At 31.1% G+C, this 27555-nt stretch overlaps 2 protein-coding genes across 2 annotated transcripts; both read right to left on the bottom strand.

Annotated features, from left to right (window-relative positions):
- Positions 1 to 422: 422 nt before the first annotated feature.
- Positions 423 to 3700, bottom strand: LOC132728118 (uncharacterized). Its single transcript, XM_060713729.1, has 3 exons — positions 3620 to 3700; positions 2571 to 2736; positions 423 to 563 (listed from the first exon to the last, which is right to left on the bottom strand). The coding sequence occupies exons 1-3, from the start codon at positions 3628 to 3630 to the stop codon at positions 423 to 425; spliced, it is 318 nt and encodes a 105-aa protein (XP_060569712.1). The 5' UTR covers positions 3631 to 3700.
- A 9119-nt stretch (positions 3701 to 12819) lies between these two features.
- On the bottom strand, positions 12820 to 15353 carry LOC132728117 (uncharacterized). The gene is made up of 4 exons (XM_060713728.1): positions 15141 to 15353; positions 13956 to 14123; positions 13327 to 13592; positions 12820 to 12948 (listed from the first exon to the last, which is right to left on the bottom strand). Exons 1-4 carry the CDS (start codon positions 15241 to 15243, stop codon positions 12820 to 12822), a joined length of 666 nt encoding a protein of 221 aa, XP_060569711.1. The 5' UTR covers positions 15244 to 15353.
- Positions 15354 to 27555: the final 12202 nt, after the last annotated feature.

The raw sequence follows: 27555 nt of genomic DNA, 5'->3' as shown, positions 1-27555 counted from the left end.
CACATGAAGTTTCTTTGGAACCATATACTGTTCACTATGTAGGATGGTATTTCATGTAACTTTGCTGAATGTTAATATGTAAAATTTACACAAGAATACAGCTATTAAATGATAATGATTGATTGATTTATTTATTAAATTCAGTTGTTATCGCATAAAACTTGTGTCTGAGCACAATTTAAAATATGATGGCTTTTCATTGGTCGGTGTATTTTCTTTCCAATGAAATACATGAGACAAATCGACACTGAACAAACAATATACAAGCGACAATATATTAATGCCACAACACTTTTTAAACAATTGTTTTACATTTATAATGATAGAAAATCATGTATAAGCCTTTAAACACGATTTCAAAATGATTACTTAACGGCACACTGCATTTGTCACCAATCGATAATAGAAGATAAAGTTCGCATTTACTCACGTTCCCCGGCTTGTTTAACAACACACAAACGTTCCTCATAGGATTCCGGAATACTGATTAATCTAGAATTATTCTTGTACTGGAACTTGGCTATAACCCGTCTTTGTTTTGAAACGACATGTATACGAAGCACCTGCAAAAACAAGGAAATTATATCATGTTTACTTGTATTGTTTCTTAACAATAGATAGCACGCACGCACTTTTAAAATCTGGAAAAGGTGAGATTCCTGAAGCAATAAAAACAAGGCAAATATTTGACAAATTTAGACTTAAATACATCTGTTTATGAGAAACAGTATATTGTGCGAGCACCTCAACACTAATGTAATGGAATTATCTCGAATTATCCAAAAAGTGTAGAAAGATATATTAAAAACACTGGGATGAAGTATTTGACAACTTCCACACAAAATTTGTTACCTTCTATGAAGAGTATAACTTTTTGAAAAGGGGTGATGCCTGAACAGTAGTAAAAATAAAGCAACTAATTATTAGACCCGGTTTTTTAATTTATAGTATGGTATACATGCACCTCAACACTTAAACTACTGTTTTAAATCGTCCTGAATTAATAGAAAACTTTATGTAAAAACTGAGATTAAGTATGTGGCGACTTTTTTCAGCTTCCACACAAAATTTGACAACTATTATTAGAATCTGGAAAAAGTGTAGATATCTCGAGAGCAGTGTTAACAATAGTAAAATAGCCGAATATTGCAGGTTCGGTTTGGAGTATAAAACAATTTAGGAGAAGTGGGGATACCATTTACTTGTTGTGTGTAATAGATTCATATATCTAATATTTACATGTAACAAAACATATAGCTTTGACAAATGGTTCAGTATTTTGCTAATCATTAATCAATTCAACAAAAAAGGAAATATTCTAAAACTTAGATCATAAAATCATCATACGAGATAAAACTCATCTAGATTGCTAAAATGAAAAAAAACATAACACAACCATAAGGCAAAAAATGTATATTTTATCACTTTCATTTTACAAAAATTAAAACATGTATTTGATTTGCTGTTAGTTTTTATTTCCGGTGTAATATACAATATAATACAAGTTAAATGTTGATGCTGCACATTAAGGGCGCCTGACGATGTGAACAGTCCCGGGTATGGTACAAAATCAGCTTTAACAATTGTTCTCGATTATAGTTGAATATCCGAAGTACTAATCAATTTTTCTTGGTATGTATTCGTTTTTTAATAAGCTGCATATTTTTGTGAAAAAGTACAACCTAACGCATATATTCACAAAGTTATGTCGTGTCTGAAATTCTGAATAAACCAATCTTTGTCTGTTGCGACAAAGATTAAAAGGTCTGATCAAAACGAAATAAATCGCGTACAAATATACCTATATAGGAATCAAAACATACATATTCATTGGTAATGCTATCTCTATCTTGAATTTATTGATACTATTTTACGACCAAACGAACAGTACACTTATGTTAAGACGCGGAACCAGAATTTTTACTTGATAGATCGCTAAAGTGTGTTTCATAAACAAGACAAATCCAGGGGGTTGGGGCGGTGTTCGTGACCATTTACCACCACCCACTCCATTCTTGATCCGTGCTTGTTGTCATTGCTGTTATGTCTTTTTAATCTTTGAAAAAATTAAGATGTCAATCCTTTCATTTTTAGAAACGTATATTAGCCCGATTGTTTCTATCAATTTATTCCAAAACGGCATGCATCATATTTTTAATTTTCATTTAAAGATTTTTAAGAAATTTAATTGGAATTAAATCGTAATTTATCAATGTCAATAAGATAACAACGGAAAAACATGTCCCCTATCGAAATTATTTCTAACAAATAAACGTACTCCATATCGAGGGTATCATAAACATACAAACAAACAAACTTGCTCTATATCGAGCATATCATAAACACACATAGAGATAAACATGTTCCTATCGAGGGTATCATAAAACATCTAATGGATAAATTTGCTCCATATAGAGGGTATCATAAACATACAAATAAATCAACATGATCCATATTGAATGTAACATTAGCACACAAACAGATATATTTGCTCCATATGGAGGATATAATAAACACACAAATAGCTACATTACTTAGCTTCATGTCGAAGGTTTAACAAACAGACACACCTGTTCCTTGTCAAAGGTATCCTCGGTGATTGTCCCGCAGAATCCTTGGGTCACAATCACGATCTGTGGCAGGTCATTGTTAAAACGTTCGTAAAACTCGGCTACATTGTAATCTTTTTTCTCGTGCACAAATTCCATATCCCTAGTAAATGAAATCGTTGAAGAACTAGACAAGCAATTAGAAAAGTAAAATAAACAGTAAAAATATTTATTCATTTATTGTTCATAGACAACTGTTATTGTGATCTGATAACTCATTTACTTCTCTTCCTGTGTATTGATTTCTTCTACATTTATAGATCTCTAATAATGACCTGACGTGATGTCATATTCTTTATATACTGTTGTACTCAGATACATTCTGACCTGACGTGATGTCATATACTTTATATATATACTGTTGTACATTCTTACTTATCCGGAAGAAGCAAAATTTTCTGTTTTGCTACTGTTGATATTTGTTTAACATCAATGTATCATCTTCACCACTTAAATCATTTACGTTCAATAACTGTAACATCTTATGTTCAATAACTGTAACATCTTATGTTCAATAACTGTAATATCTTATGTTCAATAACTGTAACATCTTATGTTCAATAACTGTAACATCTTATATTCAATAAGTGTAATATCTTATGTTCAATAACTGTAACATCTTATGTTCAATAACTGTAAAATCTTAAGCTCAATTACTCTAAAATTTCAAGTTTAATAACTCTAACAAATCTAAATTTCAACTCTTCTAAATTCTTAAGTTCATTCTAAAAATCCAAAGTTCAATCACTTTAATACGTTTTAATACCTTAAGTATTCAATCACTTCAATCACTGGAACAACTGAATTTAAATCATTTCAACAACTTTTAAATTAGTTAAAATTTTAAGCTAAATCGATTAATTTTATTTTTCATCTTACGTGAAATCACTGTAACATCTAACTTGAAGTAACTCGAACATCTAAAGATAAATCACTCTGTTAAATTAGGTTCAATCAGATTTTATTTTATCACATTAAAATGTATATATAGTAAAGAAGTACATATCTACCTATCTTTCATTGGGATGTGTTTTACTTCCGCTTTAAATCAAACAAATGAGATAATCTCAGGACGAAAACATACCTAGGCCTACATATATGCAAGTCAGGAGGTAAATGCTTTATCTAAAGCTGGATTATGAATAGGTTTTTTGTCCTTTCCATAAAAGGACAAACATGTGTTTTGTTTAATGTTGTAATATGGATAGATGCTTATCACCTGTTGAAAAAACTTTTCAACCAAATGTCAAATACAACATTTATTATTCAATTTTAAAGCAATAGTGTTATAATACCAAAAATTTCAATTTTACGGCAATAGTGTTATAAAAAGTAAAATGTGTGATCAGATGGTTTTTTTTTCATATGATTTCAATTTCCTTATTGTCGCTGGAAAGCAAAATTATATTTTGTGATCAGATGCAATGCTTTAGGTCGGTCCCTTATTCAGTTATTGATATTTTAACAATCTTCAACTATAAGACGCCACACAAAACCAGAAATTTCAAGTTGTAATAAATATATGTATTTTATAAAATAATTTGTACCTATACAGGTTCATTTGGTGTTTTCTGTTTTATTTCAATAGGTTTAAGTTGCATTAATTTAAGTCCAACTTTCAATAATCAATGATTTATTTGACGATGAATTGATTTATCGAATTTTAAACTCAAATAGTTATTAAATGATAAAGAGTGTATTCATTATTTATAGAAATAATATCTCAATTTAGCTTATTCATTAATGATACTCTATGTGGGTATGTATAATCTTAAAACAGCATGCCATCAGATGCATGCTAATTTTCATGATTTTTTTTAAAACCCTTTTAAAAGTAAAATATTGTGAAATGAAAAATAATTTACATATGGCAAACAGCACTTGCAATCCAAGTACCAAAATAAAAGATGTCAGAATAAGCTGTAGGTTTATAGTTTTTAATACTGCAAAATCGATCCTTAATCGTTCATAACATGAAAATAATTATTATTATTGTCATTATTATTATCATTATTATTATTATTATTATTATTATTATTATTATTATTATTATGTAGTAGTAGTAGTAGTAGTAGTAGTAGTAGTAGTAGCAGTAGCAGTAGTAGCAGCAGCAGCAGCAGTTAATTGTAACAATATCGATATATGTTCAATCTTGTATGTTTTGGAACCATGCGACACGACATTCGTAACACAACATTGACAAAAAGGTTTTTATTTATGTAAATTTATTGACCTCATCTAAAGATGGCATCTAAGGTCGTTGATTTCAAACGATTCGAATCCGATTAGGAAATAAATCATCTAGTATCTAAATCTTAATCAGTTTGTATCGTTCTATTGTATTATCAATAAAGGTATTAAACCGTGACTCCATGTACTATTTAAAGTTATCCAAGTTTAGTTATGAGTTAAGGTTTTTTCAAGATCATTTTAATTGCTATTATAGTCCGACCGTTTCGCCCATTTCACAACATCTTTGAAATTTTGATACGATATATTGCCTCTTTATCACCGACTTTCCTGTACCGCAAAATCCTGAGCTCATTGTAACTGACTGGGGTGTTTTATCTACGAAACACTGTTGATACCATTCAACTTCTTGAATTATCGGGCTTATCTTTAAGAATTCACAATTTCAACTTTGTAAACTCGCGATTACAACAATTACAATTCACGAATCATTAATTTTAAGTTCATGAATTTATGAAGTAAAATTCCGAATTCATGAAGTTGAACTGATGCTCGTAAATTCGTGAACTCCGTTAGACGAAATTGGAAATTCATGAAGTTGAAATGTCAATACCGGTATTTTGTATTTATCAGTTTCTGAATGTTTCAATGCTTTGTATTTATACATACCGTATATTTTTTCGGTGCTGGCCTCGTGATTTCTTGTAAAGATCAAACATTCGGTTCATTATTTGACGTAAATGATGTTTATTTCAAATAAAATGCATGATAATTTCATTGCATATTTCAAATTGATGATGTTTTTTTTTACTTTTTCACTGTTATGCTTCTTTTATTAATGAAACAATCTCTTTGAGAAGGATGTGACCTTGTATAGTATCAAAGGTTTTGTGTCTTCCTAAATATATGTCTTTTTGAATACTTTCCCAGTGCTTGGTCAGATATGCATATTATTTACATGTTTTCAAAATGTTTTTCGGTCTGCTATTATTTTAAGAATAATAGTTTTCAATATACGTTTGTCTACACTGTTTCGGAAATAACCATATGGGCAAGAATAACTTGCTGGTCAGGTCGTTGTGAAATTCCTTCTGGTCGTTCTTTATCCGATAATGGTTACTTCTAAGGTATCGTTGTTAAACACGAAATGACTTTTTTGTAAACGCCACCCTCCCGAGTTATTCACGACAGGTCAGCCATCGTAGTTTGTATATATACTAAAAAATTACTGACATTAACTGGATTTTCTCAATTTAATTTATTGCCTACCGGTTTCTATAATCATCAGGTCAAAAAACATAAAACCATAGTTACAACGTCCTTTGACGTTATTTGTGTACACATGTGTACGCAAAGTAAAAAATGTTGAAGTCATCGATTTCTCCGTGTTGTGTATGCCTAACTACTTAAATGATTGTGTGAATGTTTGACGAAATTTCTATTCATGATAAAGAATGTTATCTCAACAATGTATATATTTATCGCTAGAAACCAAAAAATTCCAACAGTTAAGTTTATGTTAAGTAAGTTAAGATCCCCCTTATTCACTACTTCCGCTTTGAAGAGTTTAGATATGCTAGAATTACTGTCAACTGCATTGAAACTGAGGGGCGTGAGTTCAAACCCCAAAATAGTCTTATTTTTGTTTCGTTTTTGTTTCCTTTTCTTATATTTGTAAGTATGTTACAGATCCCTCGTGGACAAAAAAAAATAGTTAAAATTAATTTTCATTATCATTATCATTATTATCATTATTATCATTATTATTATTATTATTATTGGCTTAAAAATGCCAAAATTTAATAACAAATAAAGTACCTGATATATTTCAAAGTCTATTTAAATCATTTTAGATAACAATAATGTTGCAAATATATGCTTTGCCATAGAGATCAGTCATACACTAAAATAACATGATCTTAAACTTGAATAAATGTTTAATATGCAACACATTTTAATAGCAAGGCACACATTTTTGTAGTAATTGTAAGACGTACATCAGATGGCAACTTTATCTAATATCAAATTTAATTATAATTCCTTAACAAATAAACAAAAACATTTGAACTTATCATAATGTTAACAACAGATTTAAATAACATTACATACATTATATTCTTATATATTGGTGATCTACATACCCTTTTCTTAGCAGAAAATTCTTTACATTCTAATAGATAATGAAATTCATCACCAATGCTACCAATACATTTACATAGTGCGCACTTTCGCTGGTGAAGTTCTGTTCTATTCCAGCTTCCTGTTTCTTCTGAAAGTCTATTCGAAATTTATTTACATACCTTAGCAGGTTACACTGTGTATTTACTAAGTATGGTTCGAATTTGAATGTTTTCTTCAATAATAGTTTTTCCATTTACTAGAATTACTAACAATACCACTCATTCAAATATAAGTCAGATTAATTAATATAAGTTCTAAAAAAGTAGGCAAACTTTGAAAATAGCCCCACACTTTGGTAAATTTTAGGGATATTCTGAATAAGACTCTATAGATAGGAAAAATGTTAAACAAGTATTTAAAATGGGTAGGGCAGGGTAACATTTTTGTACATATTTCAAACATTTTCAGGAGAAACAATCGTTTTGCTTGTGTGATTTGTTACCTAAATGCTATTATTTGTTTTTAACAATGATCAATAGGAAAATAATTTTTCATAATAGCAAAGAAATTAAAGATTATTTAGAGTTCCTTTATCCCTGAAAAAGAGCCATTCTAATATCAGAAAACATTTCAATAACTTGTAAACCGTATGATGAACTTTATTTAAATTTTGCATACAGGGCATATAATTGATTTATGTCGTCAATTTTACATTTTCGGACTACTTATGGGGGCATAAATCAATGGTGATTGGCTCTTGATCAATGCATTAATAAAAGACGTACTAAATTACTTTCACACCAGGGTTAAAAGGAATTTAGTTGGTGTTTTAATCAAAGATTTGTTGAAGCATAGTGTTGTTTTTTTCCATTTCTGACGAGGATATATGTCGAAACTAGCATAGTGTGTAGTAAACTTTTCATATTTTAACTAAATAGTCGAAAATAATAAAAGGTAAATCGCGACTTGTCAAAACATCACCTGGTGTATTGAATCATATATTAAATTCATTTTATTATTACAGTAATGGATTTTCTTAATCACTGTCATATTCAAGTTTATTTGTTTATTTTTGTCTCACCCATGTATACTTACATAGTACAAAACATTTAGTATAAACAGCAATAAAATGCATGACCAATCTACCACTGACTATCGTTATGTAACTTGAAAATTGGCTTTATCAACCTTGACAGTTCTATGAAGTTGGTAAGCAGAACCAAATTGAAATGAGTCTGTTCATGAAAATATTTACAAATATAATTTCTTGGAACCCGCTTAAGCAACAACATTGCAAAGTCTCCAAAACTATTGAGTATTTGATCTTGAAAATATAATAAAATCCTTAAAATGCAGTGATGGCGGCAAAATTAAAAATATTGCAGTCTCAGGATAATTGTAATTGCACTTGTTAGTATTTATAACAATTACAATGATGAATCGCACATGGTAAGATACATTTTCAACACAATATCATGCCTATGTGCACAAAATGGGAGCTGTTTCTATTTTGTCAACACACATTATCACTTAAAACATCACTTATTTCGTTTTTGCTGAGCATGTTGATTGTTTCGGCATTGATGTATACGTGTTAGGTATTGCATGCGGGTATTGTGAACCTGAATCATCTAAATGTTTAATGTTTGAAAAATAATTAATTTCCCCTGGTCTATGTTTAGTCATGTCTTGGCATGGATGTGACGTTGATGTCTTTGGTGCTTGTAAACGTGGCTTTTGATATAATTTTGGAACCTGATTTGAAACATTAGTCTCGGGTAGTTTAACATAATGTTTTGTCTTATATGTTCTTAGTTCTTTACATTAAGAAACATCTCTCAGTCTAGATAAGTCTTCTTTTGTCATACAAGGTTCTTCCATTAAAATGCTTTCATCTATTGAGGTCGTAGGTGCCGGTGTATATGGTTTTGTAAATAACTTCGGAATTTGATAAAGATCATTGGTTTCAGGAAAGGTTACATTTGTTTTATTCTTACATGTTTTTGATGGTATGTCAAGAGCAGTTTGCTCTTTCTTTTGATACTTAGAAACACCTTTAGTCTAGTTAACTCTTCTTTCGTCATAACAAGTTCTTCCATAAAAACATTTTCGTCCATAGAAACAAGAAGCTCCCCGTCAATCGCATGATAAATAGAAAAATGAACATATTTATTAAGACCACGTCTTTTCAGACGTGTGAAAATTTCTTCATGTGTACAGTGTGAGAACATGTGTTATTTCTCTCCTGGTTTTTTGAAGTTTTTCCTTAATTGGACATTGATATTTGGATTTTTTGTTACCAAAATGACTATTAACAATCATACTTTATGAGTGCGAAACAAAGATTGACAAAAAGTCAAAAAAGAAGCTAAAACGGGCAGCGAAACGAAAAGCAAGCGGGTCACCTGAAGTGGATATAGATAGCCATTACTTTTGCGCACAGAGCGGAACGAATACACATTAAACTGGACTTTTAAACAGTGGTGAGTACGTACATTCCGTCCTGTTCTTCTTATGGGACAATACAATGATGCATCAAATACATCAGTATTTCAATCACCGGTTCCGTCTACACCGCCAGAATGGGCTCGAATACTTATTGAAGACGTCAGGCAAATAAAAGAGTTTATGCCGAAAATTGAGTCCCTACAACAAGCAATTAATCTTATAAATGTGAGAACAACGACAGTGGAAACCAAAATATAAACTCTTGAGACTAAAAGTGTAGAAGCTAGTGAATCTCTTCAATTTCTTGGAAAAGAGAATGATGATCAAAAGAAGCAGCTGGATAAATAAAAACAACAAGTCAATAAGTTACAAAATAAATGCGAAAATCTGGAATCTACTGTAGAAGAATATAGATTAATTGTATTATAGTTTGGAGACCTTTCTGTTGAAAATGTGTCAGGGTTAAATCGTATACATATACATGCACAGTATTAGTTACCCACACTCCAGAGCATGCCCATTGATTGGCTCATTTTTGCTGGGGTTTACATATTGTGACGGAAGAGAAAGGGAAAGCGACAGAAATATCATATTCAGATGTTCGTTCATTGGTTCATTATTCCCGGGGTTTCATATTGTGACAACAGGGAACGTGTTTTTATATTTGACTGTAATACAAAAAAGAAAGAACACCAAAACACTCGGCAATCTTTTTAATACTCGGGGGCTACGCCCCCTCGTTCAAATCAGATAACCTCGTGTTTCGGTGCTCTTTCTATTACATGAAATCAAATTTCAAGAAATAATTTGGGACCTAGAAATTAGATCCGTGCAGAATAATCTGATGTTTCATGGATTAAATGAACCGTAAACGCCAAAGAATGGAAAGGTCGCTTAACCCGACCAGTGCGAGCATTCATTTAGTCAGAGGATTGATAGCAAACGAACTACATATTGATAACACAGAAATGTTCATTGAACGAATTAATAGACTTGGTGGTGCTAGAGCAAAAAAAAACCCGCCCCATCATAGCTAAATTTCATCACTTAAATAACGTGAACAGATTCGGTTCGAATCCTATGACGAGGAATCCAAAAAACGGCTGAAGGAGAAGAAATATGTAGTTGGAATGTAAACCCCCCAGGCGTACCGGGATGCAAAAAAAGGCGTTCACTGAACATATTGACTCTCAAAAACTTGACAAGAAGGACACAAAAATTGTAGGTAATAAACTATATCAGAACAATAGAATTACTAAGAGATGGTTTGATGGCAAAATACTAGATTATGTTAATTAGGGAGGTCAGAAGGACATTCAAATAATTTCATGGAATATCAATGGTTTGCTAAACAATTTGTGCGATAGAGACTGGAAGGCATAATAATACTCCTAGGAAAGATATAAAATGTCAAAATTGTTCCATGAATCAAATCGAACATGAATACCATCTCATGTTAGTATGCCCGAAATTCTATGATCTACGTAAAAACACATTTGAACCATATTACTACAGGTGGTCAACACTACAAAAATTTGAAAATCTTATGATAAGTAAAAACACGAAAACACTCAATAGTATAGCACGCTTTTTATTTTGTGCGTTTAAAGACCGTCGTTAGAACATTTATTGTATTTTTTAAACTTTTATATTAATCTAACATGCTTTGCATAATTTGTGTTATGCTGTACATTGTTAATGTGTGTTCAATGTCTTATAACAAGTGTATTATTCAAACATGCACATTGCTTTTGTTTGTTATTTAGTCTTATGTAGTGTAACATGTGTCAAGCTAGTCGTAATATTAGCTATAAGCAGATAACATATAGTAACATGGTGAATCACAATAGACCTATCTTGTCAGTCTTTAGTTTTGAAATCTTCAAAAGGCTGACATAAATTGGTCGATTATCTCAAGATATAGTACCAATGTTTCATACCTTAAAATACCTTGACTTTCGAACTGTTTTCATCAAGGTAATATGCTCCAGAATGAATCATATAAATTGTATCAATAAGATCTGTATGGCTTAAAGTTATTAAAGTAATAAATAAAGTAATGTTTATAGTTGCAAATCAATTTTGTACTAGTTTGGCTTATTTTTTGACTGTAAACATGGTATAAGCGGGATGAGAACTTTTGCAATGAAAGGGAAACAACTCTCACAAAAATAACCTATACACACTTGCAGAGTTCTCGCCCCGACAATACATAACAATGATTATGTTATTTACATATAATTACCACATACATATATTATTCTAATATGATTGACATTCGTCATGTAATAAATTTCTCTAAACATATATATATATATTTCTAGGTTAGGAATTCACGTGTCTCACTTTTGCACTTTTTGATCTAGATGGATTATTATTTTGTTGTAACAATTTTAATGTCGAATAAAAGTTATGTTATGTTTTTTTTTGTTTTTTCCCTGAAAAAATTTTTCGTATACCCCTTAATTGCCTTTTCGCTGTCTCCAAAAAGGTCTTCAAAAAACACCCACAGTTTAAAATTTGGGTTTAAAAAGATTGAAATGCCACAAAAAGGGTCCATTTTAAAGGTTTTATAAATTCATCACCTTTTTGGGAATACCTCTTAAAATTTTTTAAAAAATTTTTTATTTGAACAAAATTTTCCCCGTATATAAAAGTATTTTCCCTTTTTATTGGGTTTTTTAGGGCTTTTAAATTTTCTATACCCAATATTTAAATCAGTAAATTCCAAAAAAATTGGTGGGTTTTAAAACACAATCGTATGGAGTTATATTTTCCGATTTCCCAGAACTTTTTGGGGGATAAAAAAACAACTGGTTTTTATAAATTGAAAATGAAAGCATGGCCTCGGGGGTTTCATGCTAATTTTTCCTTTTAAAAAAAAAAGTTAAATGACTGTATTAATAAGTAAAATATTGTTAAGGGAACAGAAAAAGTGATTTTCACATTGGAAATAGCACTTAACATCTACGAAAGTACCAAACATATGCAAAAGGAAGCTTTCACCGCGTTAGTCATGCAGTAGAAATATGGTGATTAATACTGCATGTACCATGTAAATTTTTTCTTGAATAGGTGTTTTCTTTCAACTTTCATATTCAAATCTTAGTACATTTTTCTCAAGATTGATTTTCTTGAAATATGTTGGCTGATCTGTGTTTTGCCGGATACACAAAACTAAATGAGCTTCATAACACGCATATTTCACCATGGCGGTGGTATGTACAGTATCAGATTTAGAGAAATTTATTTTCTACTTTTTTCTTAACATTTAATTCAAACTTAAACATTGGCATTGTATTGTTTTTTCAAATCTTTTCTTTTACATTTCAACAGATTCAATAGATATAAAAATTTAAGTGAACGTCTAAATCTAACGCTCTGTGTCCGAAACAAATAGTTAAAAACAAGTGTAAAACATTATTATCCTGTTATCTGCTTTTAGGTTTATCTAATTCGGCAGGTGACCTTCTTTTGCAAATGTTACAAGTCTAAGTGCCTCAACACCTTTCATATCAAAATCTTCTTTCAGCATGTCTTTGTCCAGTAGAATCAGCATACGACCATCAATCTGTTCAGTCTTAAAAGTAGCAGCATATTGTCCTAGGTTTCAATCTTTTTTAAGATACTCTACAACTTCGTCAATAGTCAGTTTTGCAACATCAGCATGATTTTTAACATCACGGACCTTTTTTACTGACGTCCCTTTAAAGGCAAAGATTTTGCTTTTCAACGTTTTGCAGTTCTGTTGAATTGTAAAGGTGTTATCCGTGATCTAACGGTACATCATTTTGATACATCCGATTGCGCTCTCGCCGAGCTTTTGTTGAAAGTATCTGCAAGACAATCGGGTTATTGCCTGTCCCGTTTTGGGAGAGGTGGTGCGATGATTTGGTCATGATTTAAATGCAAACCGTTTTTTGGTTTTTTGGTGCCCCAAAGGAGGCGGCAGAATTACGTATTTTTTTTGCGCTTGTTTGGTTAAAGCCTCAGCGTGGCAATATTTAATTCTTCGTGCCGATTGCCTCTCTCGTGCTATGTTGTCAATTTCTTCGTAAACGTTCAAACCCTCACGGCGTTGTTGTTCTCGGTTAAAAACTGTAGTGTCAACTGATTTAACTGCTGATTTGTTAACAAGACTTATAAAAGAAGAGTAAGATGTTGGTTCTATATAAGAGTAAGTGGTATCGGTGTGAACTGCCCTCGGGTCATACTCGGCAATATCTGAAATCAACCATGTGTGCATATTTAAACAAAAGTACATCAAGTTCAACATTTCATTATATGTGTGTGTGAAGGGGGAACGAAGATACTACCGGCATCATTTAAACGGCTTCCCGAACTTTGGTCAAACAAAGTTAATTAAGGTTCACAATTTTCATTGTGATGCAATTCATAACATTTTTACTAGAGTAATTATATTTGAATCGAGGACTATGCCATAAAGAAACAAGCAACAATTATTGTATGTAATTTTACAGTTTTCGAAAGCTTCAAAGTTATTACGAACGTCATAAAAAATAACGTTACAGCTTTATCAGTCACAAGTATGTAACTTGTTAGTATAGCAGAAAACAAAACTCTTACTCAGGTTTCCAAATTCGTTATCGAATTCTATAGAAGAAGCAACTCGATCTAATTTACGTCGAAAGGCGTTCCATTTTTCCTCACTTTGACCTTTGAACCCATTTATGACCGCCAGTCTGAGTTGTGACAGATAAAGTGGCATAAGCACAACTTCCTGGTTAATACTACCTTCAATTGTAGAAAACAAAAATGAAATAAAAATGTCGACAAACGGTTTACATTTCCGGACATTTTTGTTAAAATGTGGCAAGAGCACAACGCATTTGTAGGAAATGGATAGCAGATTTCTGCATCGACAATCATTTTGTGATATAAACTTTAAAGGTCAGTATTATCATTTTATCATGCCATTACTATGACAACTGGCTGAATAAAAGAGCCTGTCTGAGAAACCAGCAACCTTTCTCAGTCAGTGACTTGAGAACACTATGTTCCTACGCCAGATTCAAGCACTGATGATGTTTTATTGTTGGTATTGTTTAATTGGACTTTGCTGAATATTTATGATAATACATAGTAAACCACAGTAAATAATTGTGTTAAAAGCAAATTGTACCAAAAATCTGTGTTGTGTTATAAATTATTAGGTAAAAACCCTCGGACTACTTTTTTTTGGCGTATAACCCTCTTGTGGTTACCCGGTACTTTCAGAAATTAGCGCCCCGAATTTAAAAAAAAAAAGATGCAAAATCATAATAGAGGCATGATAAAAAGAATAACAGGTTACTGTCTTTTGAGAAAGGGTTTCTTAGACGAGGTTAGATATGGTCCTGGAAGGGGCGAGGCTTGCCTGTTATTCTCTATGTGTTTGCCCGGTTACTTTTTAAGGATCAATTATAAAGTGTTTAAGATATAATACTGTTTTACCATGTGCTAGTGCCGCGTGACATGTACCTATTTTCCTTTTATGAACACACTTTTTAGCCAGACAGAATATGTTTTCTGTTTTCTTCGGTTTTGAAGTACCCCCTTTTTCTCAAATTATTCATTCAAATGTCGTTAATATCTCAATAGAAAGAAAAACGTCTTTTAAGTTCAAAGTAATCTGTTTTAAGATGTAATTTATCTATGAGAAACTTCAACTCTAACCCATGATGTAAATAATGTGTCAATTTAGCCGTCTAGTGGTATAAAGTACTGTAAATGTAACTTGTAAAATAATATCGAAATGTATAATATACAAACCGTCAGTTATAAAATTGGACAACAGGTAAACCTCATCAAAAGTTTGCACGAGTTCCATGCACGGGATATTATTGGTGCTCACTGTTTGGTTACCCACTGTCATGCTGTGATCCTTCGGAAACTGGACGGTCAGGGGGAGTTTATAGTCCCTCAGAATGGTATACAGTTGTTTGGGTTTTCCATCTGTTATTAAATAAAGTAATAGATATTTTTGGTCATCACATGAAGTTTCTTTGCACCACATACTGTTCACTCTGTAGGATAGTATTTGATGTAAACATTGCTGAATGTTAATATGAAACATTTGCACAAGAATACAGCTATTAAATAATAATGAGATATTTATAAATTTTAGTTGTTATCGCATAAATCGTGTGTCTGAGCACAATCTAAAATCTGATGGCTTTTCATTGGTCGGTGTGTATTTTTTTACGATTTCTGACCAATGAAATACATGAGAGAAATCGACACTGAACAAACAATAAACAACCAACAATATATTAATGCCACAAAGCTTTTTAACCAATTGTTTTACATCTATAATGAAAATAACATATATAAGTCTTTAAACACGTTTTCAAAATGATTTACTTAAGACGGCACACTTTCAAATTTTTCACCAAACGATAATATAAGAAAAAAAGTTCACATTTACTTCACGTTTTCCCGGGTTTTTTAAAAACCCAACTTTCCCCATAGGATTCCGGAAAACTTTATTAATCAAAAATTATTTTTTGTACTGGGAAATTTGGGTATAACCCCTCTTTGTTTGAAAAGACATGTATACGAAACAACCCGCAAAAAAAAGGAAAAAAATATCCATTTTACTTTTATTGGTTTTAAATTAAAAAATAAAAAGAGAACCCCTTTTAAAATTGGAAAAAGGGGAGATTTTTCCCGAGCAATAAAAAAAGGGGAAAAAATTTTGAAAAAATTTGGGCTTAAAAACATCGTTTAAAGAAACATATAAATTCGCCGGGGCCAAACCCCAAAAACCCCAAATGTTTAAAGGGGGTTACCCGAAATATCCAAAAAGTGTAAAAAGAATATTAACAAACTGGAAAGAAGTATTTTACAAACCACACCCAAAAATTGTTTTCCCCCTATGAAGTGTATAACTTTTTTTAAAAAGGGGGGATGCCTGAAACCCCGTAAAATAAAAAAAAAAAGCAACCCAATTAAATTTGGAAAAAGGGTTTTTCCCCGGCCCCCGGCGAGCCAATATTAAAGTAAGGAAAACACTGAGAAAAAAAACCCCAAAAACCCGGAAAACCACCAAAAATTTTAAAAAGAAGCTCAAAAATTTTTTAGCAAACAAATTTTAAACTTTCAAAACGGGCAAACCTTTAATTTTCCAAAGCCCCTTTTTTAAAAAAGCCAAGTTTGCTTTGAGCGCCCAAAGATATTAAAGATGAAATTTAAAATGTTGTTTTTAAAGAATTCTTTTTCAATAAATTAATTTTAAAAGACTTTTGAATTAGGAAATTTTAAAAATGTTTTCCCCCCTGTAGGAAAGTTTTCGTTTGGTTTTAAAAAATTTAAAATAAATGTACATCTGGTTTTGTGCTTTTTTTTTTATTTTTTTTTTTTCCGGTCAAATTTTATTCCCTTTTTGGGAAATTTTGGTAAAGTAAATTTTTTCTGGTGGGGGGGAAAACGATTGGGATAATATATAGAGGGAAAAAATTTAAAAAAACCCATATTTGTCTTTTTTATTCCGAACGAAAAGGCCATTAAAAAGTTAGGTTTTTTTTTTGTAAATTTAAATGAATAAAAATAAGTAATGAACCCTTTAAAAATTAATTTTTCTTAGGGTAAATTTTATAAAAAAAAGCTTTTTATTTCCTTAAAAATGACGGAAATAAACAAATACTTATAATTATATGCCAAAATAAAATCCGGAAAAAAAATCAAAAGACATATTCCTTGAATGATCAAATCCCGGGATCCCTATATGTTTTAATACGATCCCAGCTTTTCTGAAAACTATATTCTTGAACTGGCCAATTCCTGGGGATCCTCTATATATTTTAATTTACGATCCCGGGTTTTTTATCTGAAAACTATATATATCTATGAACTGTCATTTTCCCGGATCCCTATATGTTTTAATACTATCCGGCCTTAATCTGAAAAAACGATCTTCTTAGACTGGTCAATTTCCAGAATCCCTATATGTTTTAATACGATCCGCGGTTTTCCGGCTAATTGATTGACACTTGTGTTTTACTTTAGGATTTGTGGTCTGTCACTCATCATCCAACTACTAAATAACAATATTACAACTTAACTTCGTAATAAAGAGACATCTTTATGAATTCTACCTATCAAACATTTTTTTGGTTCAAGGTCAACAGGCCATATAGTAAATGTGTATAAGACATTAGGGACTTCATTTATATCTGTTTACATGCATCTTCATATAACTCATATTCTCTTTGTTAAACTGAGAGAACTGGAATTCCATAACTTTATATGTCATTTTATTTTGATTTTCGCCTGAAGTCTCTTCCGTAAACCAAGAACTTCATTTTTACATTTAAAACACCCCTGAAAAAAAATTACGAAAAGCGATCGCTACTAGCTTTTTTAAAAGCTAACCTTGTTTAAATTTATAGTATGGTATACATGCACCTCAAAACACTTCAACTACTGTTTTAAATCGTCCTGAATTAATAGAAAACTTTATGTAAAAACTGAGATTAAGTATGTGGCGAACTTTTTTCAGCTTCCACACAAAATTTGACAACCATTATTAGAATCTGGAAAACGTGTAGATATCTCGAGAGCAGTGTTAACAATAGTTTTGAAGGCTCGGTTTGGAGTATAAAACAATTTAGGAGAAGTGGGGATACCATATACTTGTTGTATGTAATAGATTCATATATCTAATATTTACATGTAACAAAACATACAGCTTTGACAAATGGTTCAGTATTTTACTAATCATTCATCAGTTTAACAAAAAAAGGAAATATTCTAAAACTTAGATACGAGATATAAATAATCTAGATTGCTAAAAGGAAAAAAAAACATAACACAATCATAGCCAAAAATTTTTTATTTTATCAATGTCATTTGTAAAAAAAAAAGATTATAATATGTATTTGATTTGCTGTAAGTTTATATTCCCGGTGTAATATACAAAATGAATACAATACAATACAATAAATGCAATACAATACAATACAAGTTTAATGTTGATGCTGCACATCAAAGGCGCCTGACGATGTGAACAGTCACAAAATCAGCTTGAACAATTGTTCTCCATTGCAATTGAATATCCGAAATACTAATCAATATCTGGTATGTATTCGTTGCTTAATAAGTTGCATATTTTTGTGAAAAAGTAGAACCTAACGCATATATTCATAAAGTTATGTCGTGTCTGACATTCTGAATGAACCAATGTTTGTCTGTTGCGACAAAGATTAAAAGGTCTGATCAAAACGAAATATAATCGCGTACAAATATACCTATATAGGAATCAAAAACATACATATGCATTGGTAATGCTATCTCTATCTTGAATTTATTGCTATTACTTATCGATCAAACGAACAGTACATTTATGTCTCTTTTTTAATCTTGTAAAAAGAAAGATGTTCCATTTTAGGAAACGTATATATATTTGCCGATATTCAGTCGATAGAGGTGTGTCAAAGGCAGCTATTTCATTGGCTGCCTCACGATTTCATGAGACGATTAAAACCAATCAAAACGCTCGTTCTGTACGACGTTCGGTATACAGACAATATTTCGCGGACAACCATAGACGACGGTCGAGAAAATTAAACGATTTCCAGAAGAAAGTATAGATAATTTACTTTACAGTGTGATGTTTTCCTTTCTGATTTGATATCTGCTTGCAGAAGAACTGATTTGGCGATAGTTTTTTGCCATGATTTTAGCAAGACACGTACAACAGTTTTTAACCGTGGCGCTGCCCATTTTGTTTCTTATTGTTTTTTACCTCCGCTGTTGAAGAATATAGATTTGTTAAAACGCGATGTCATTGGTAGATATTTTACGCACCTGTTGCTGTATTATCGACGCAAATCGATTCATTTTACCCACGGTTGATTGCATGTTATGTGACATGTTTATCAATCGTGGGTATCCGACGATGAGCATATCATAAACACACATAGAGATAAAAATGTTCCTATCGAGGTATCATAAAACATACTAATAGATTAACTTGCCCCATAATCGAGGGTATCATAAACATACAAATAAATTAACATGATCCATATTAACGGTAACATTAACACACAAACAGATATATTAGCTCTATATGGAGGATATAATAAACACACAAATAGATAAATGAATAAGTTTCATGTCGAAGGTTTAACAAAAAGACACACCTGTTCCCTGTCAAAGGTATCCTCAGTAATTGTCCCGCAGAATCCTTGGGTCACAATCACAATTTGTGGCAGGTCATTGTTAAAACGTTCGTAAAACTCGGCTACATTATAATCTTTTTTTTCGTGCACAAATTCCATATCCCTTGTAAATGAAATCGCTGAAGAACTAGACAAGCAATTAGAAAAGTAAAATAAACAGTAAAAAAATGTTTATTCATTTATTGTTCTAAGACAAATGTTATTGTGATTTGATAACTCATTTACTTATCTTCCTGTGTATTAATTTTTTCTACATTTATTGATCTCATATAATGACCTGCCGTGACGTCATATACTGTTGCATGCAGATACATTCTTACTAATCCAGAAGAATCAACTGTTTTGTTTTACTACTGTTGATATTTGTTTAACATCAATGTATCATCTTCACTAAAATCATTTACGTTCAATAACTGTAACATCTTATGTTCAATAACTGTAACATCTTATGTTCAATAACTCTATCATTTCAAATTTTATAAGTTAAACTCTAACAAATCTTAATTTCAGTCCTTCTAAAATCTTAAGTTTATTCTAAAACAAAGTCTTAAGCTCAATCACTTAAATACGTTTTAATAACTTAAGTATTTAATCACTTCAATCACTATAACAATTGAATTTAACTCATTTTAACAACTTTTAAATTAGTTAACATTTTAAGTTAAATCGATTAATTTTATTTTTCATCTTACGTGAAAATCACTGTAACATCCAACGTGAAGTAACTCGAACATCTAAAGATAAATCACTCTGTTAAATAAAGTTCAATCAGATTTTATTTGATCACATCAAAAAGTATATGCAGTAAAGAAGTACATATCTACCTATCTTTCATTGGGATGTGTGTTACTTCCGCTTTAAATCAAACAAATGAGATAATGTCAGTACAGTAAACCTATGCCTACATATATACAAGTAAGGAAGTAAATGCTGTATTTAAAGCCGGATTATGAATATGTTTTTTTCTTTCCATAAAAGGACAAACATGTGTTTTGTTTAATGTTGTAATATGGATATGCAAAATTATAATTTGTGATCAGATGCAATGTTTTACGTCGGTCCCTTATTGACATTTTAGCAATCTTCAACTACTAGACTCTATACAAACCAAAATATGCAAAGTTGCGATAAATATATGTGTTTCATAAAAAAAAATTTACCTACATAGGAACCGCGAGACTCCCGTGGTCGAGGGGTTAGAGTCGATTACTTCTAAGTCCAGTTACCTCTCTGGCGTGGGTTCGTTTTTCCCCCGGGGAGATGTTTTGGGGTAGAAAACCCACGGGGAAATTTTTATACGGGTTTTACTCTCCAGGGGGGAAAGGGGTTGGGAAAACTACCCGCCTTTTTATGAACTAAAAAAAACTTTGGGAAAAAAAAGGCCCCCGAAAAATGAAACAAAAAAACCAAACCCTTACATGGGTTTTCATTGGGGGGTTGTTTTAATTTCAATATGTTAAAATTTAAAATTTGTTTTAAGGGCCCAATTATCAATGCCCAATGTTTTTTTTGGAGATAAGTTTTCAAAAACCCAATTTCTTTTTAAAATTATATAGGGTTCTTATTATAATATAGTTCTAAATTTTAGCTTATTTTAAATTTTAACAGTTATTTTTAAATACTCTTTTGGGGTTTTGGGTTATAATCTTAAAACAGAAATTCCCTTTTCAGATTCATTTTAATTTTCATGGGAAATTTTTTAAATCCTCTTAATAGTAAAATATTGTAAAATGATAAAATAAATAATTTACACATTACAAACAGCAATTACAATCCACTTAAATTACCAAAAGGAGATGTCAGAATAAGCTGAATATAGTTCTTAATACTGCAAAATCGGTCCTTAATATATATAACATGTAAATTATTATTATTATTATTATTATTATTATTATTATTATTATTTATTATTATTATCATTATTATTATTATTATTATTATTATTATTATTATTATTATTATTATTATTACAGAAGGGTGGGGAAAAAAACGCACGCACGTTGCACGCTAAACGAACGCACGTTGAACGCACGCTATAAACCAAACGAAATACGCAAACGCACGCAAAACGATAAACGATATGCGCTAAAACGATATACGCTTTCTCGAAACGCTTTGAAACGCACGCAAAAAATAAAATGTTTCGTCCAAACGTTTCAAAACGTTCAACAGCAATATTTATATATTTTCTATTATATTCATATATAACAATGAAGTTAGTAAATTAAAATAGTCTTGATTGTTTAAACTATCAAACATTTATATTTTCTATTATTTTGTTATTGATCAATTTGATCTTGATGTAAAAGGTTTAATTGGTCGTTTGAATTTACAATAACAGTAAAACCGGCCGTGAATTACCCTTCACAAATAAGAAAGGTGTCTCTTAAAAACAATGTGAGGGAATATTACGGAGTCTTTTATCTGTGTATAATGCGCTAATTGACATAATCTTTTGTAGTGTTCTCAAGCTAAATTTACTAAACAACAAGTAGAGTTTTACTGTACTGTACTGTACAATCATATGAAGTTGCCTATAACTTTGCAAAACAAACGAAACAATCAAATGTACCTTTTAAGTAAATTACGTTCCCCGTTTGTTGATAGTTCTGCCAAAAACAATTTTACACCCTGTCTGCTACTTTTCACAGAATGTTTTAATAACAACAAAACTTTGCAATCGAAAGAGTAATTAAATCATTGGCATCTGTAAAATATAATTAAATTCCTAATCTCTGGTGTTAATAACGCGCGTAGATGTCCGGTGTTCATGATACTTCATCATAAGGTCACACACTAGATAGAATGTTAGAGTTAACAACACTGTATTTATGTTATTTTATAGAAAAGATGTTACTTGAAAACAAAGCTGTCAAATATTATCATTATAAAGTTTACCATCATTTTGCTTAGACTATATGTTCTAAACTAATGACAGACGCAGACGCACGCTATTTAAACGTTCTGGACCAAACGATAAAATGACGCTTACGCACGCCAAACGATAGCAAACGCACGCTCTCAAACGCACGATAAACGAAAAACGATACACGGAAAACGATTGTAAACGATGCACGCTTGAGAAAGCGTTTCATCAAACGCACGTTGTTCAATATACGCACGCACGTTACACAAAAAAGGACGCACGAAAAACGCTATTTTTGACAACCGAAACGTTCACCCTACTGTATTATTAAATGTAACAATATCGATATATGTTAAATCTTGTATGTTTTGGAACCATGCGACACGACATTCGTAACCGACATTGACAAAAAGGTATACATAGGTCTCAAAATGTACCTTTCTAGATCCTGAGTAATAAATTCATGTAAAAAAATGTTAAAAAAGATTACAGATAACTTGACTCAGTGTGCATTTTTTATGTAACTTTATTGACCGCATCTAAAAAAAATGGCATCTAAGGTCGTTGATTCAATCGACTCGAATCCACCAAAAACCCTTTTAATAAGGAAATATTATAATATTAAATCTAAATCGTTTTTATCGTTTATTTTTTTACATAAAGGGATTTGTACTATATTTAAAAAGTGAAATCTATTACTATTTAAAAATTTTCTAAGTTTAGTTATTGTTTTGGTTTATTTTAAATATTTTTTTTGCTATTATATTCCGAGTTAAGGAACCATTTTATGTCTTCCTAGATATTCTAAATACTTGCCCAGTGCTTGGTCAGTTATGCATATTATTTACATGTTATCAAAATTTTTTCATTCTGCTATTATTTCAAGAACGATGGTTTCTATCTACACTGGTTTCGGAAATTAAACATTTGGGTAAGAATATCTGCGCACTTGCTGGTCAGGTCGTTGTGAATTTCCTTCTAGCCGTTCTTTATCCGATAACGGTTACTCCTAACGTATCGTTGTTTAACACGAAATGACTCTTGTAAGCGCCACTCTCCCGAGTAAGTGACGACAGGTCAGCCATCGTACTTGCGATGATTTGACCTTGACAAGTCGTCTGCCTTCTCCGTGTTTTGTATGCCTAACTATTTAAATGAGTGTGTGAATGTTTAACATTTTATACAGATTTGCTACTAGATGAAATTTCCATTCACGATAAAGAATGTTATCTCAAAAATCTATATATTTATCGCTAGAAACCGAAAAATTCTCGCAGTTAAGGTATGATCCCCCTTATTCACTACTTCCGCTTTGAAGAGTATTTAGATATGCTAGAATTACTGTCAACTGCATTGAAACTGAGGGGCGTGAGTTCAAACCCCAGAATAGTAAACTTATTTTTGTTTCTTTTTTTTTTCCTTTTTTTTATTTGTAAGTATGTTACAGATCCCTCGTGGAAAGAAAAAAATGTTTAATTTTATTATTATTATTATTATTATTATTATTATTATTATTATTATTATTATTATTATTATTTTATTATTATTATTATTATTATGTATATATTGACTTAAAAATGCCAAAATTTAATAACAAATAAAGTACCAGATATATTTCAAAGTCTATTAAAATCAAAACTACACGGTAAAATCAGTTTTGGTATTTACTCACAATTTATTTAACAAGTTTTTAAAAGTTTATTTTTTTTAATTACTTCATTTCATGTACTACTATGACAATATGCGCTACTATTAGCATAAAACTGAAATTGAACTTATAACATATTTTGATCAATAAAACATCAAGAGGCATATACTAACACGCATAGACATATCTCGTATTTTTCATACAAGGGAGAGACATTTTGTATTCCATATGTTTTATATTAGATAACAATAATGTTGTAATCATATGCTTTGCCATGGAGATCAGTCATACACTCAAATAACATGATCTTAAACTTGAAAAAAATGTTTAATATGCAACACATTTTAATAACAAGGCACACATTTTTGTAGTAATTCTAAGACGTACATCAGATGGCAACTTTATCTAATATCAAATTTAATAATAATTTCCTTAACAAAAAAACAAAAATGTTTGAATTTATCATAATGTTATTGTTATATTAATTCATATGTTTTATATGCAAAAAATATAATGTACGGTATAGAGTAGGATACCCTCGACCTACATATACCTATTGACGAGGAAAATAAATAACATGGAACAAAAAAAATATTTACATGTTAAGACTTAGAATACCATTACTAATCCATGCTCTAAGATCTGCTTTAAAACAGTGAAAATAGAGAGGAACTGTGGCAATACTGCACATAATAAGAAATGTTTTGGGTTCTTTTTATAAATAAATAAAATAAAAAATATATATCAACCCTGGTCAGATCAAGCAATGATTATCTACAATAAGCTTTACATACATAATAGAGCTCTCATTATAATGAAGATACCAAAATTGTTTATTGTACATATTTAAAGAATCTTACTTTTTGATTAAAACACAGTTTGTTAATTTGTAAAAAACCTTATTTGATGATAACCAGTGGGTTCTGAGTACCAAAAACGTGTGAGAAGCTTATTTTGTGCAGTAAGGCAGTTAATATAAGCAATTTGGTGTTCTGATTAAACTTGTGAGTGTAAGGCATACTTTTTTGTTCAGACATTCATTATATTACACTCATCAGCATTTGATTTTCTGCAATTTATCAAAACTCTTTGACAGTTCGAAAAGGAAGTTGGGTAAGCTCAGGACCTAAATGAAATGGGTCTGTTTTGAAATAATAATTACAACATTGGTAAATTCTTGGAACCCGCTTAAGCAACAACATTGCAAAGTCTCCAAAACTATTAAGTATTTGACTTTGAAATATAAATATTAAAAAGCTTCCTTAAGAGAGTGCATGATGACGGCAAAATTAAAAATGTTTCAGTCTTCAAGATAATTGTAATTGCCACTTGTTTTTAGTATTGGTATACCAAATTAATCAATGATGAATGGCACATAGGTTCAAAATACTAATTTTCAACAAATAATTAGCATGCCTCTGTTGCAGGCGAAATAGAGCTGTTTCTATTTTGCTCAACACACTTAAAACCCGCTTATTTCTTTTTTGCTGAGCATGTTGATTGTTTCTTGTGCTATTGCATGTATACGTGTTAAGGTTATTGACATTGCGGAAGTTATATAAGTGAACACTGAAACATCTAAATGTTCATGTTTGAAAATAATTATTTTCCCGGTCTATTGTTAGTCATGTCTTGGACATATGGGATGTTGATGTTGATTGTACTCTTCTTGGTGCTTGTAAACGTGGCTTTGGATTATAATTTTGGAATACCTATTTGTAAACATTAGTACTCGGGCTAATTATACAACATTCATGTTTCTGTACTTATGTGTTCTTGGTTGGTATCCAGCAGGAACAGTCTCTCTTCTTCATCTTTACATTCCAAGACACATCTCTCAAGTCTTAGCATATAATTTTCGTTCGTCTACCAGGTTCTTGCATTAAAATGTTTCATCTATTTGTAGGGTCAGATACAGTGGCCGGATGTATATGGTTTGTAAAAATAGAGACTTTGGATTGATAAAGATCGTTTGGTTTCAGGAAGAGATTGCATTTAGTTTTATTCTACATGTTTTTGATGGTATGTCAAGCAGCAGTTTGCTTCTTTCTTTTGAATAACTTAGACACCTTTCAGTCTAGTAAAGCTCTTCTTCGATCTAACAAGTTCTTCTCATTCAAGCAAAACATTTCGCTCCAATAAGAAACAAGAAGGTTCCCCGTCAACTCCCCAATTGAAAGATAAAAAGAATTGAAGCCGTATTTATCAAGACCAACTCTTTTCAGTTCGTGTTAAAACTTTCTTCACAAAGGATCCATGCTTTCGATAGGTTTTATACTTTTCTGTTCAGAGTCATTTACTGAGAGATCTTCGTATACGCTTAATTGCCCTTGCTTGTCTCCAACAAGGTCTTCATAAACATCACGGTTTGCATTAGAATGTAACGGGTTTTCATCAGACTGCTCCACTGAAATTGATGAATTTTATGCTTTATTTTTATTAATTCAAGCATGCATCATTTATTAATTTTGCAATCAGTGGTCAAGCAATGTCATAATGAACGATGCAATATTTCAATGTCTATTTCTCTGATAGTATAATCATTCCCACCTGTTCTCTTTATCACAAACTTTCATTTACATTTTCATGTTTTAAGGGTAAAAGGGAAATCGTATTTCTTAAATGATCACAAACGATCTCGCATTTCATCAGACAATATACTGTCTCAATTTGTTTTTCTTTACTCTTCATATCACACGTGTTCGTTGACTCATACCTGATGTTTACTGCCTGCGCAAATGTCCTGGCCATCGGGTAATAATGTTGATTAAATTGTTCCATACAGTGGCGGGTAACTAGATTGCTAAAGTATAATATTTTGTATGTGATTAGACCTTTGATTGGTCATTACTCTGCAACTTCTTAAACATTTTGTTTCAAAACTGTTATTTAAGGCGTTTCTGCGATTTTGCCTTGGTTGAATATTTACATTCAGGACTTAATGCATATTGAATAGCTACGCATTAATAGGAGTCATGTAGAAATGTATTCATGATCAATTTAGGTAAACAAATTAAAAGTGTATCAAGATGCAATGTGTAATTTTATCAAAATGTAATAATAAGCCGATTTTAAAGTGTTATGAGGTATTCAAATAGGTTGTTTATTTATGTCTTCGTTCAATTCTACGATGCTTTTAAAGTAATACTATTATAAACTTCTCTTACGCTGCATTTACCTCGAAGAAACACATTTGTTTTAGGATTATATACATGTAAGAATCTGCTGTTTATCTATTCGCTCAGATGAATCACAATGCTTGTATCCAGCCTAATATGCGGTCAAATACTTCCATAGCCTTGCAACAACGAGAGCAATATTTCGTATAGTGGTGGACTAATGAGATAGACCTGTATATGGATGATTGTTTCTCCTAATTTTCCTGTTTAATTTATGATACAAAAAGTACAACATTTATATACAATACAATAGCATATACAGTCGACTCCACTTATAACGAACTCAATTGGACATTTAAATATCGTTCGTTAT

This window comes from Ruditapes philippinarum, unplaced genomic scaffold, assembly GCF_026571515.1.
Source record: "Ruditapes philippinarum isolate M1 unplaced genomic scaffold, ASM2657151v2 ctg2007_1_1_1_1, whole genome shotgun sequence".
In the NCBI taxonomy this organism is placed as follows: domain Eukaryota; kingdom Metazoa; phylum Mollusca; class Bivalvia; order Venerida; family Veneridae; genus Ruditapes; species Ruditapes philippinarum.
The sequence above is the reverse complement of the archived record's forward strand: the minus strand, read 5'-3'. Positions and strand labels throughout refer to the sequence as shown.

Coding starts and splice junctions, on each gene's coding strand:
- LOC132728117 (XM_060713728.1), bottom strand. CDS start 15,243: ATGACAGTGGGTAACCAAACAGTGAGCACCAATAATATCCCGTGCATG. Junction 13,593..13,955: donor TAACGAATTTGGAAACCTGA/GTAAGAGTTTTG, acceptor GGTTGATTTCAG/ATATTGCCGAGTATGACCCG. Junction 12,949..13,326: donor AACAAGCGCAAAAAAAATAC/GTAATTCTGCCG, acceptor GCTACTTTTAAG/ACTGAACAGATTGATGGTCG.
- LOC132728118 (XM_060713729.1), bottom strand. Junction 564..2,570: donor ATACCTTTGACAAGGAACAG/GTGTGTCTGTTT, acceptor TTGTTTTTGCAG/GTGCTTCGTATACATGTCGT.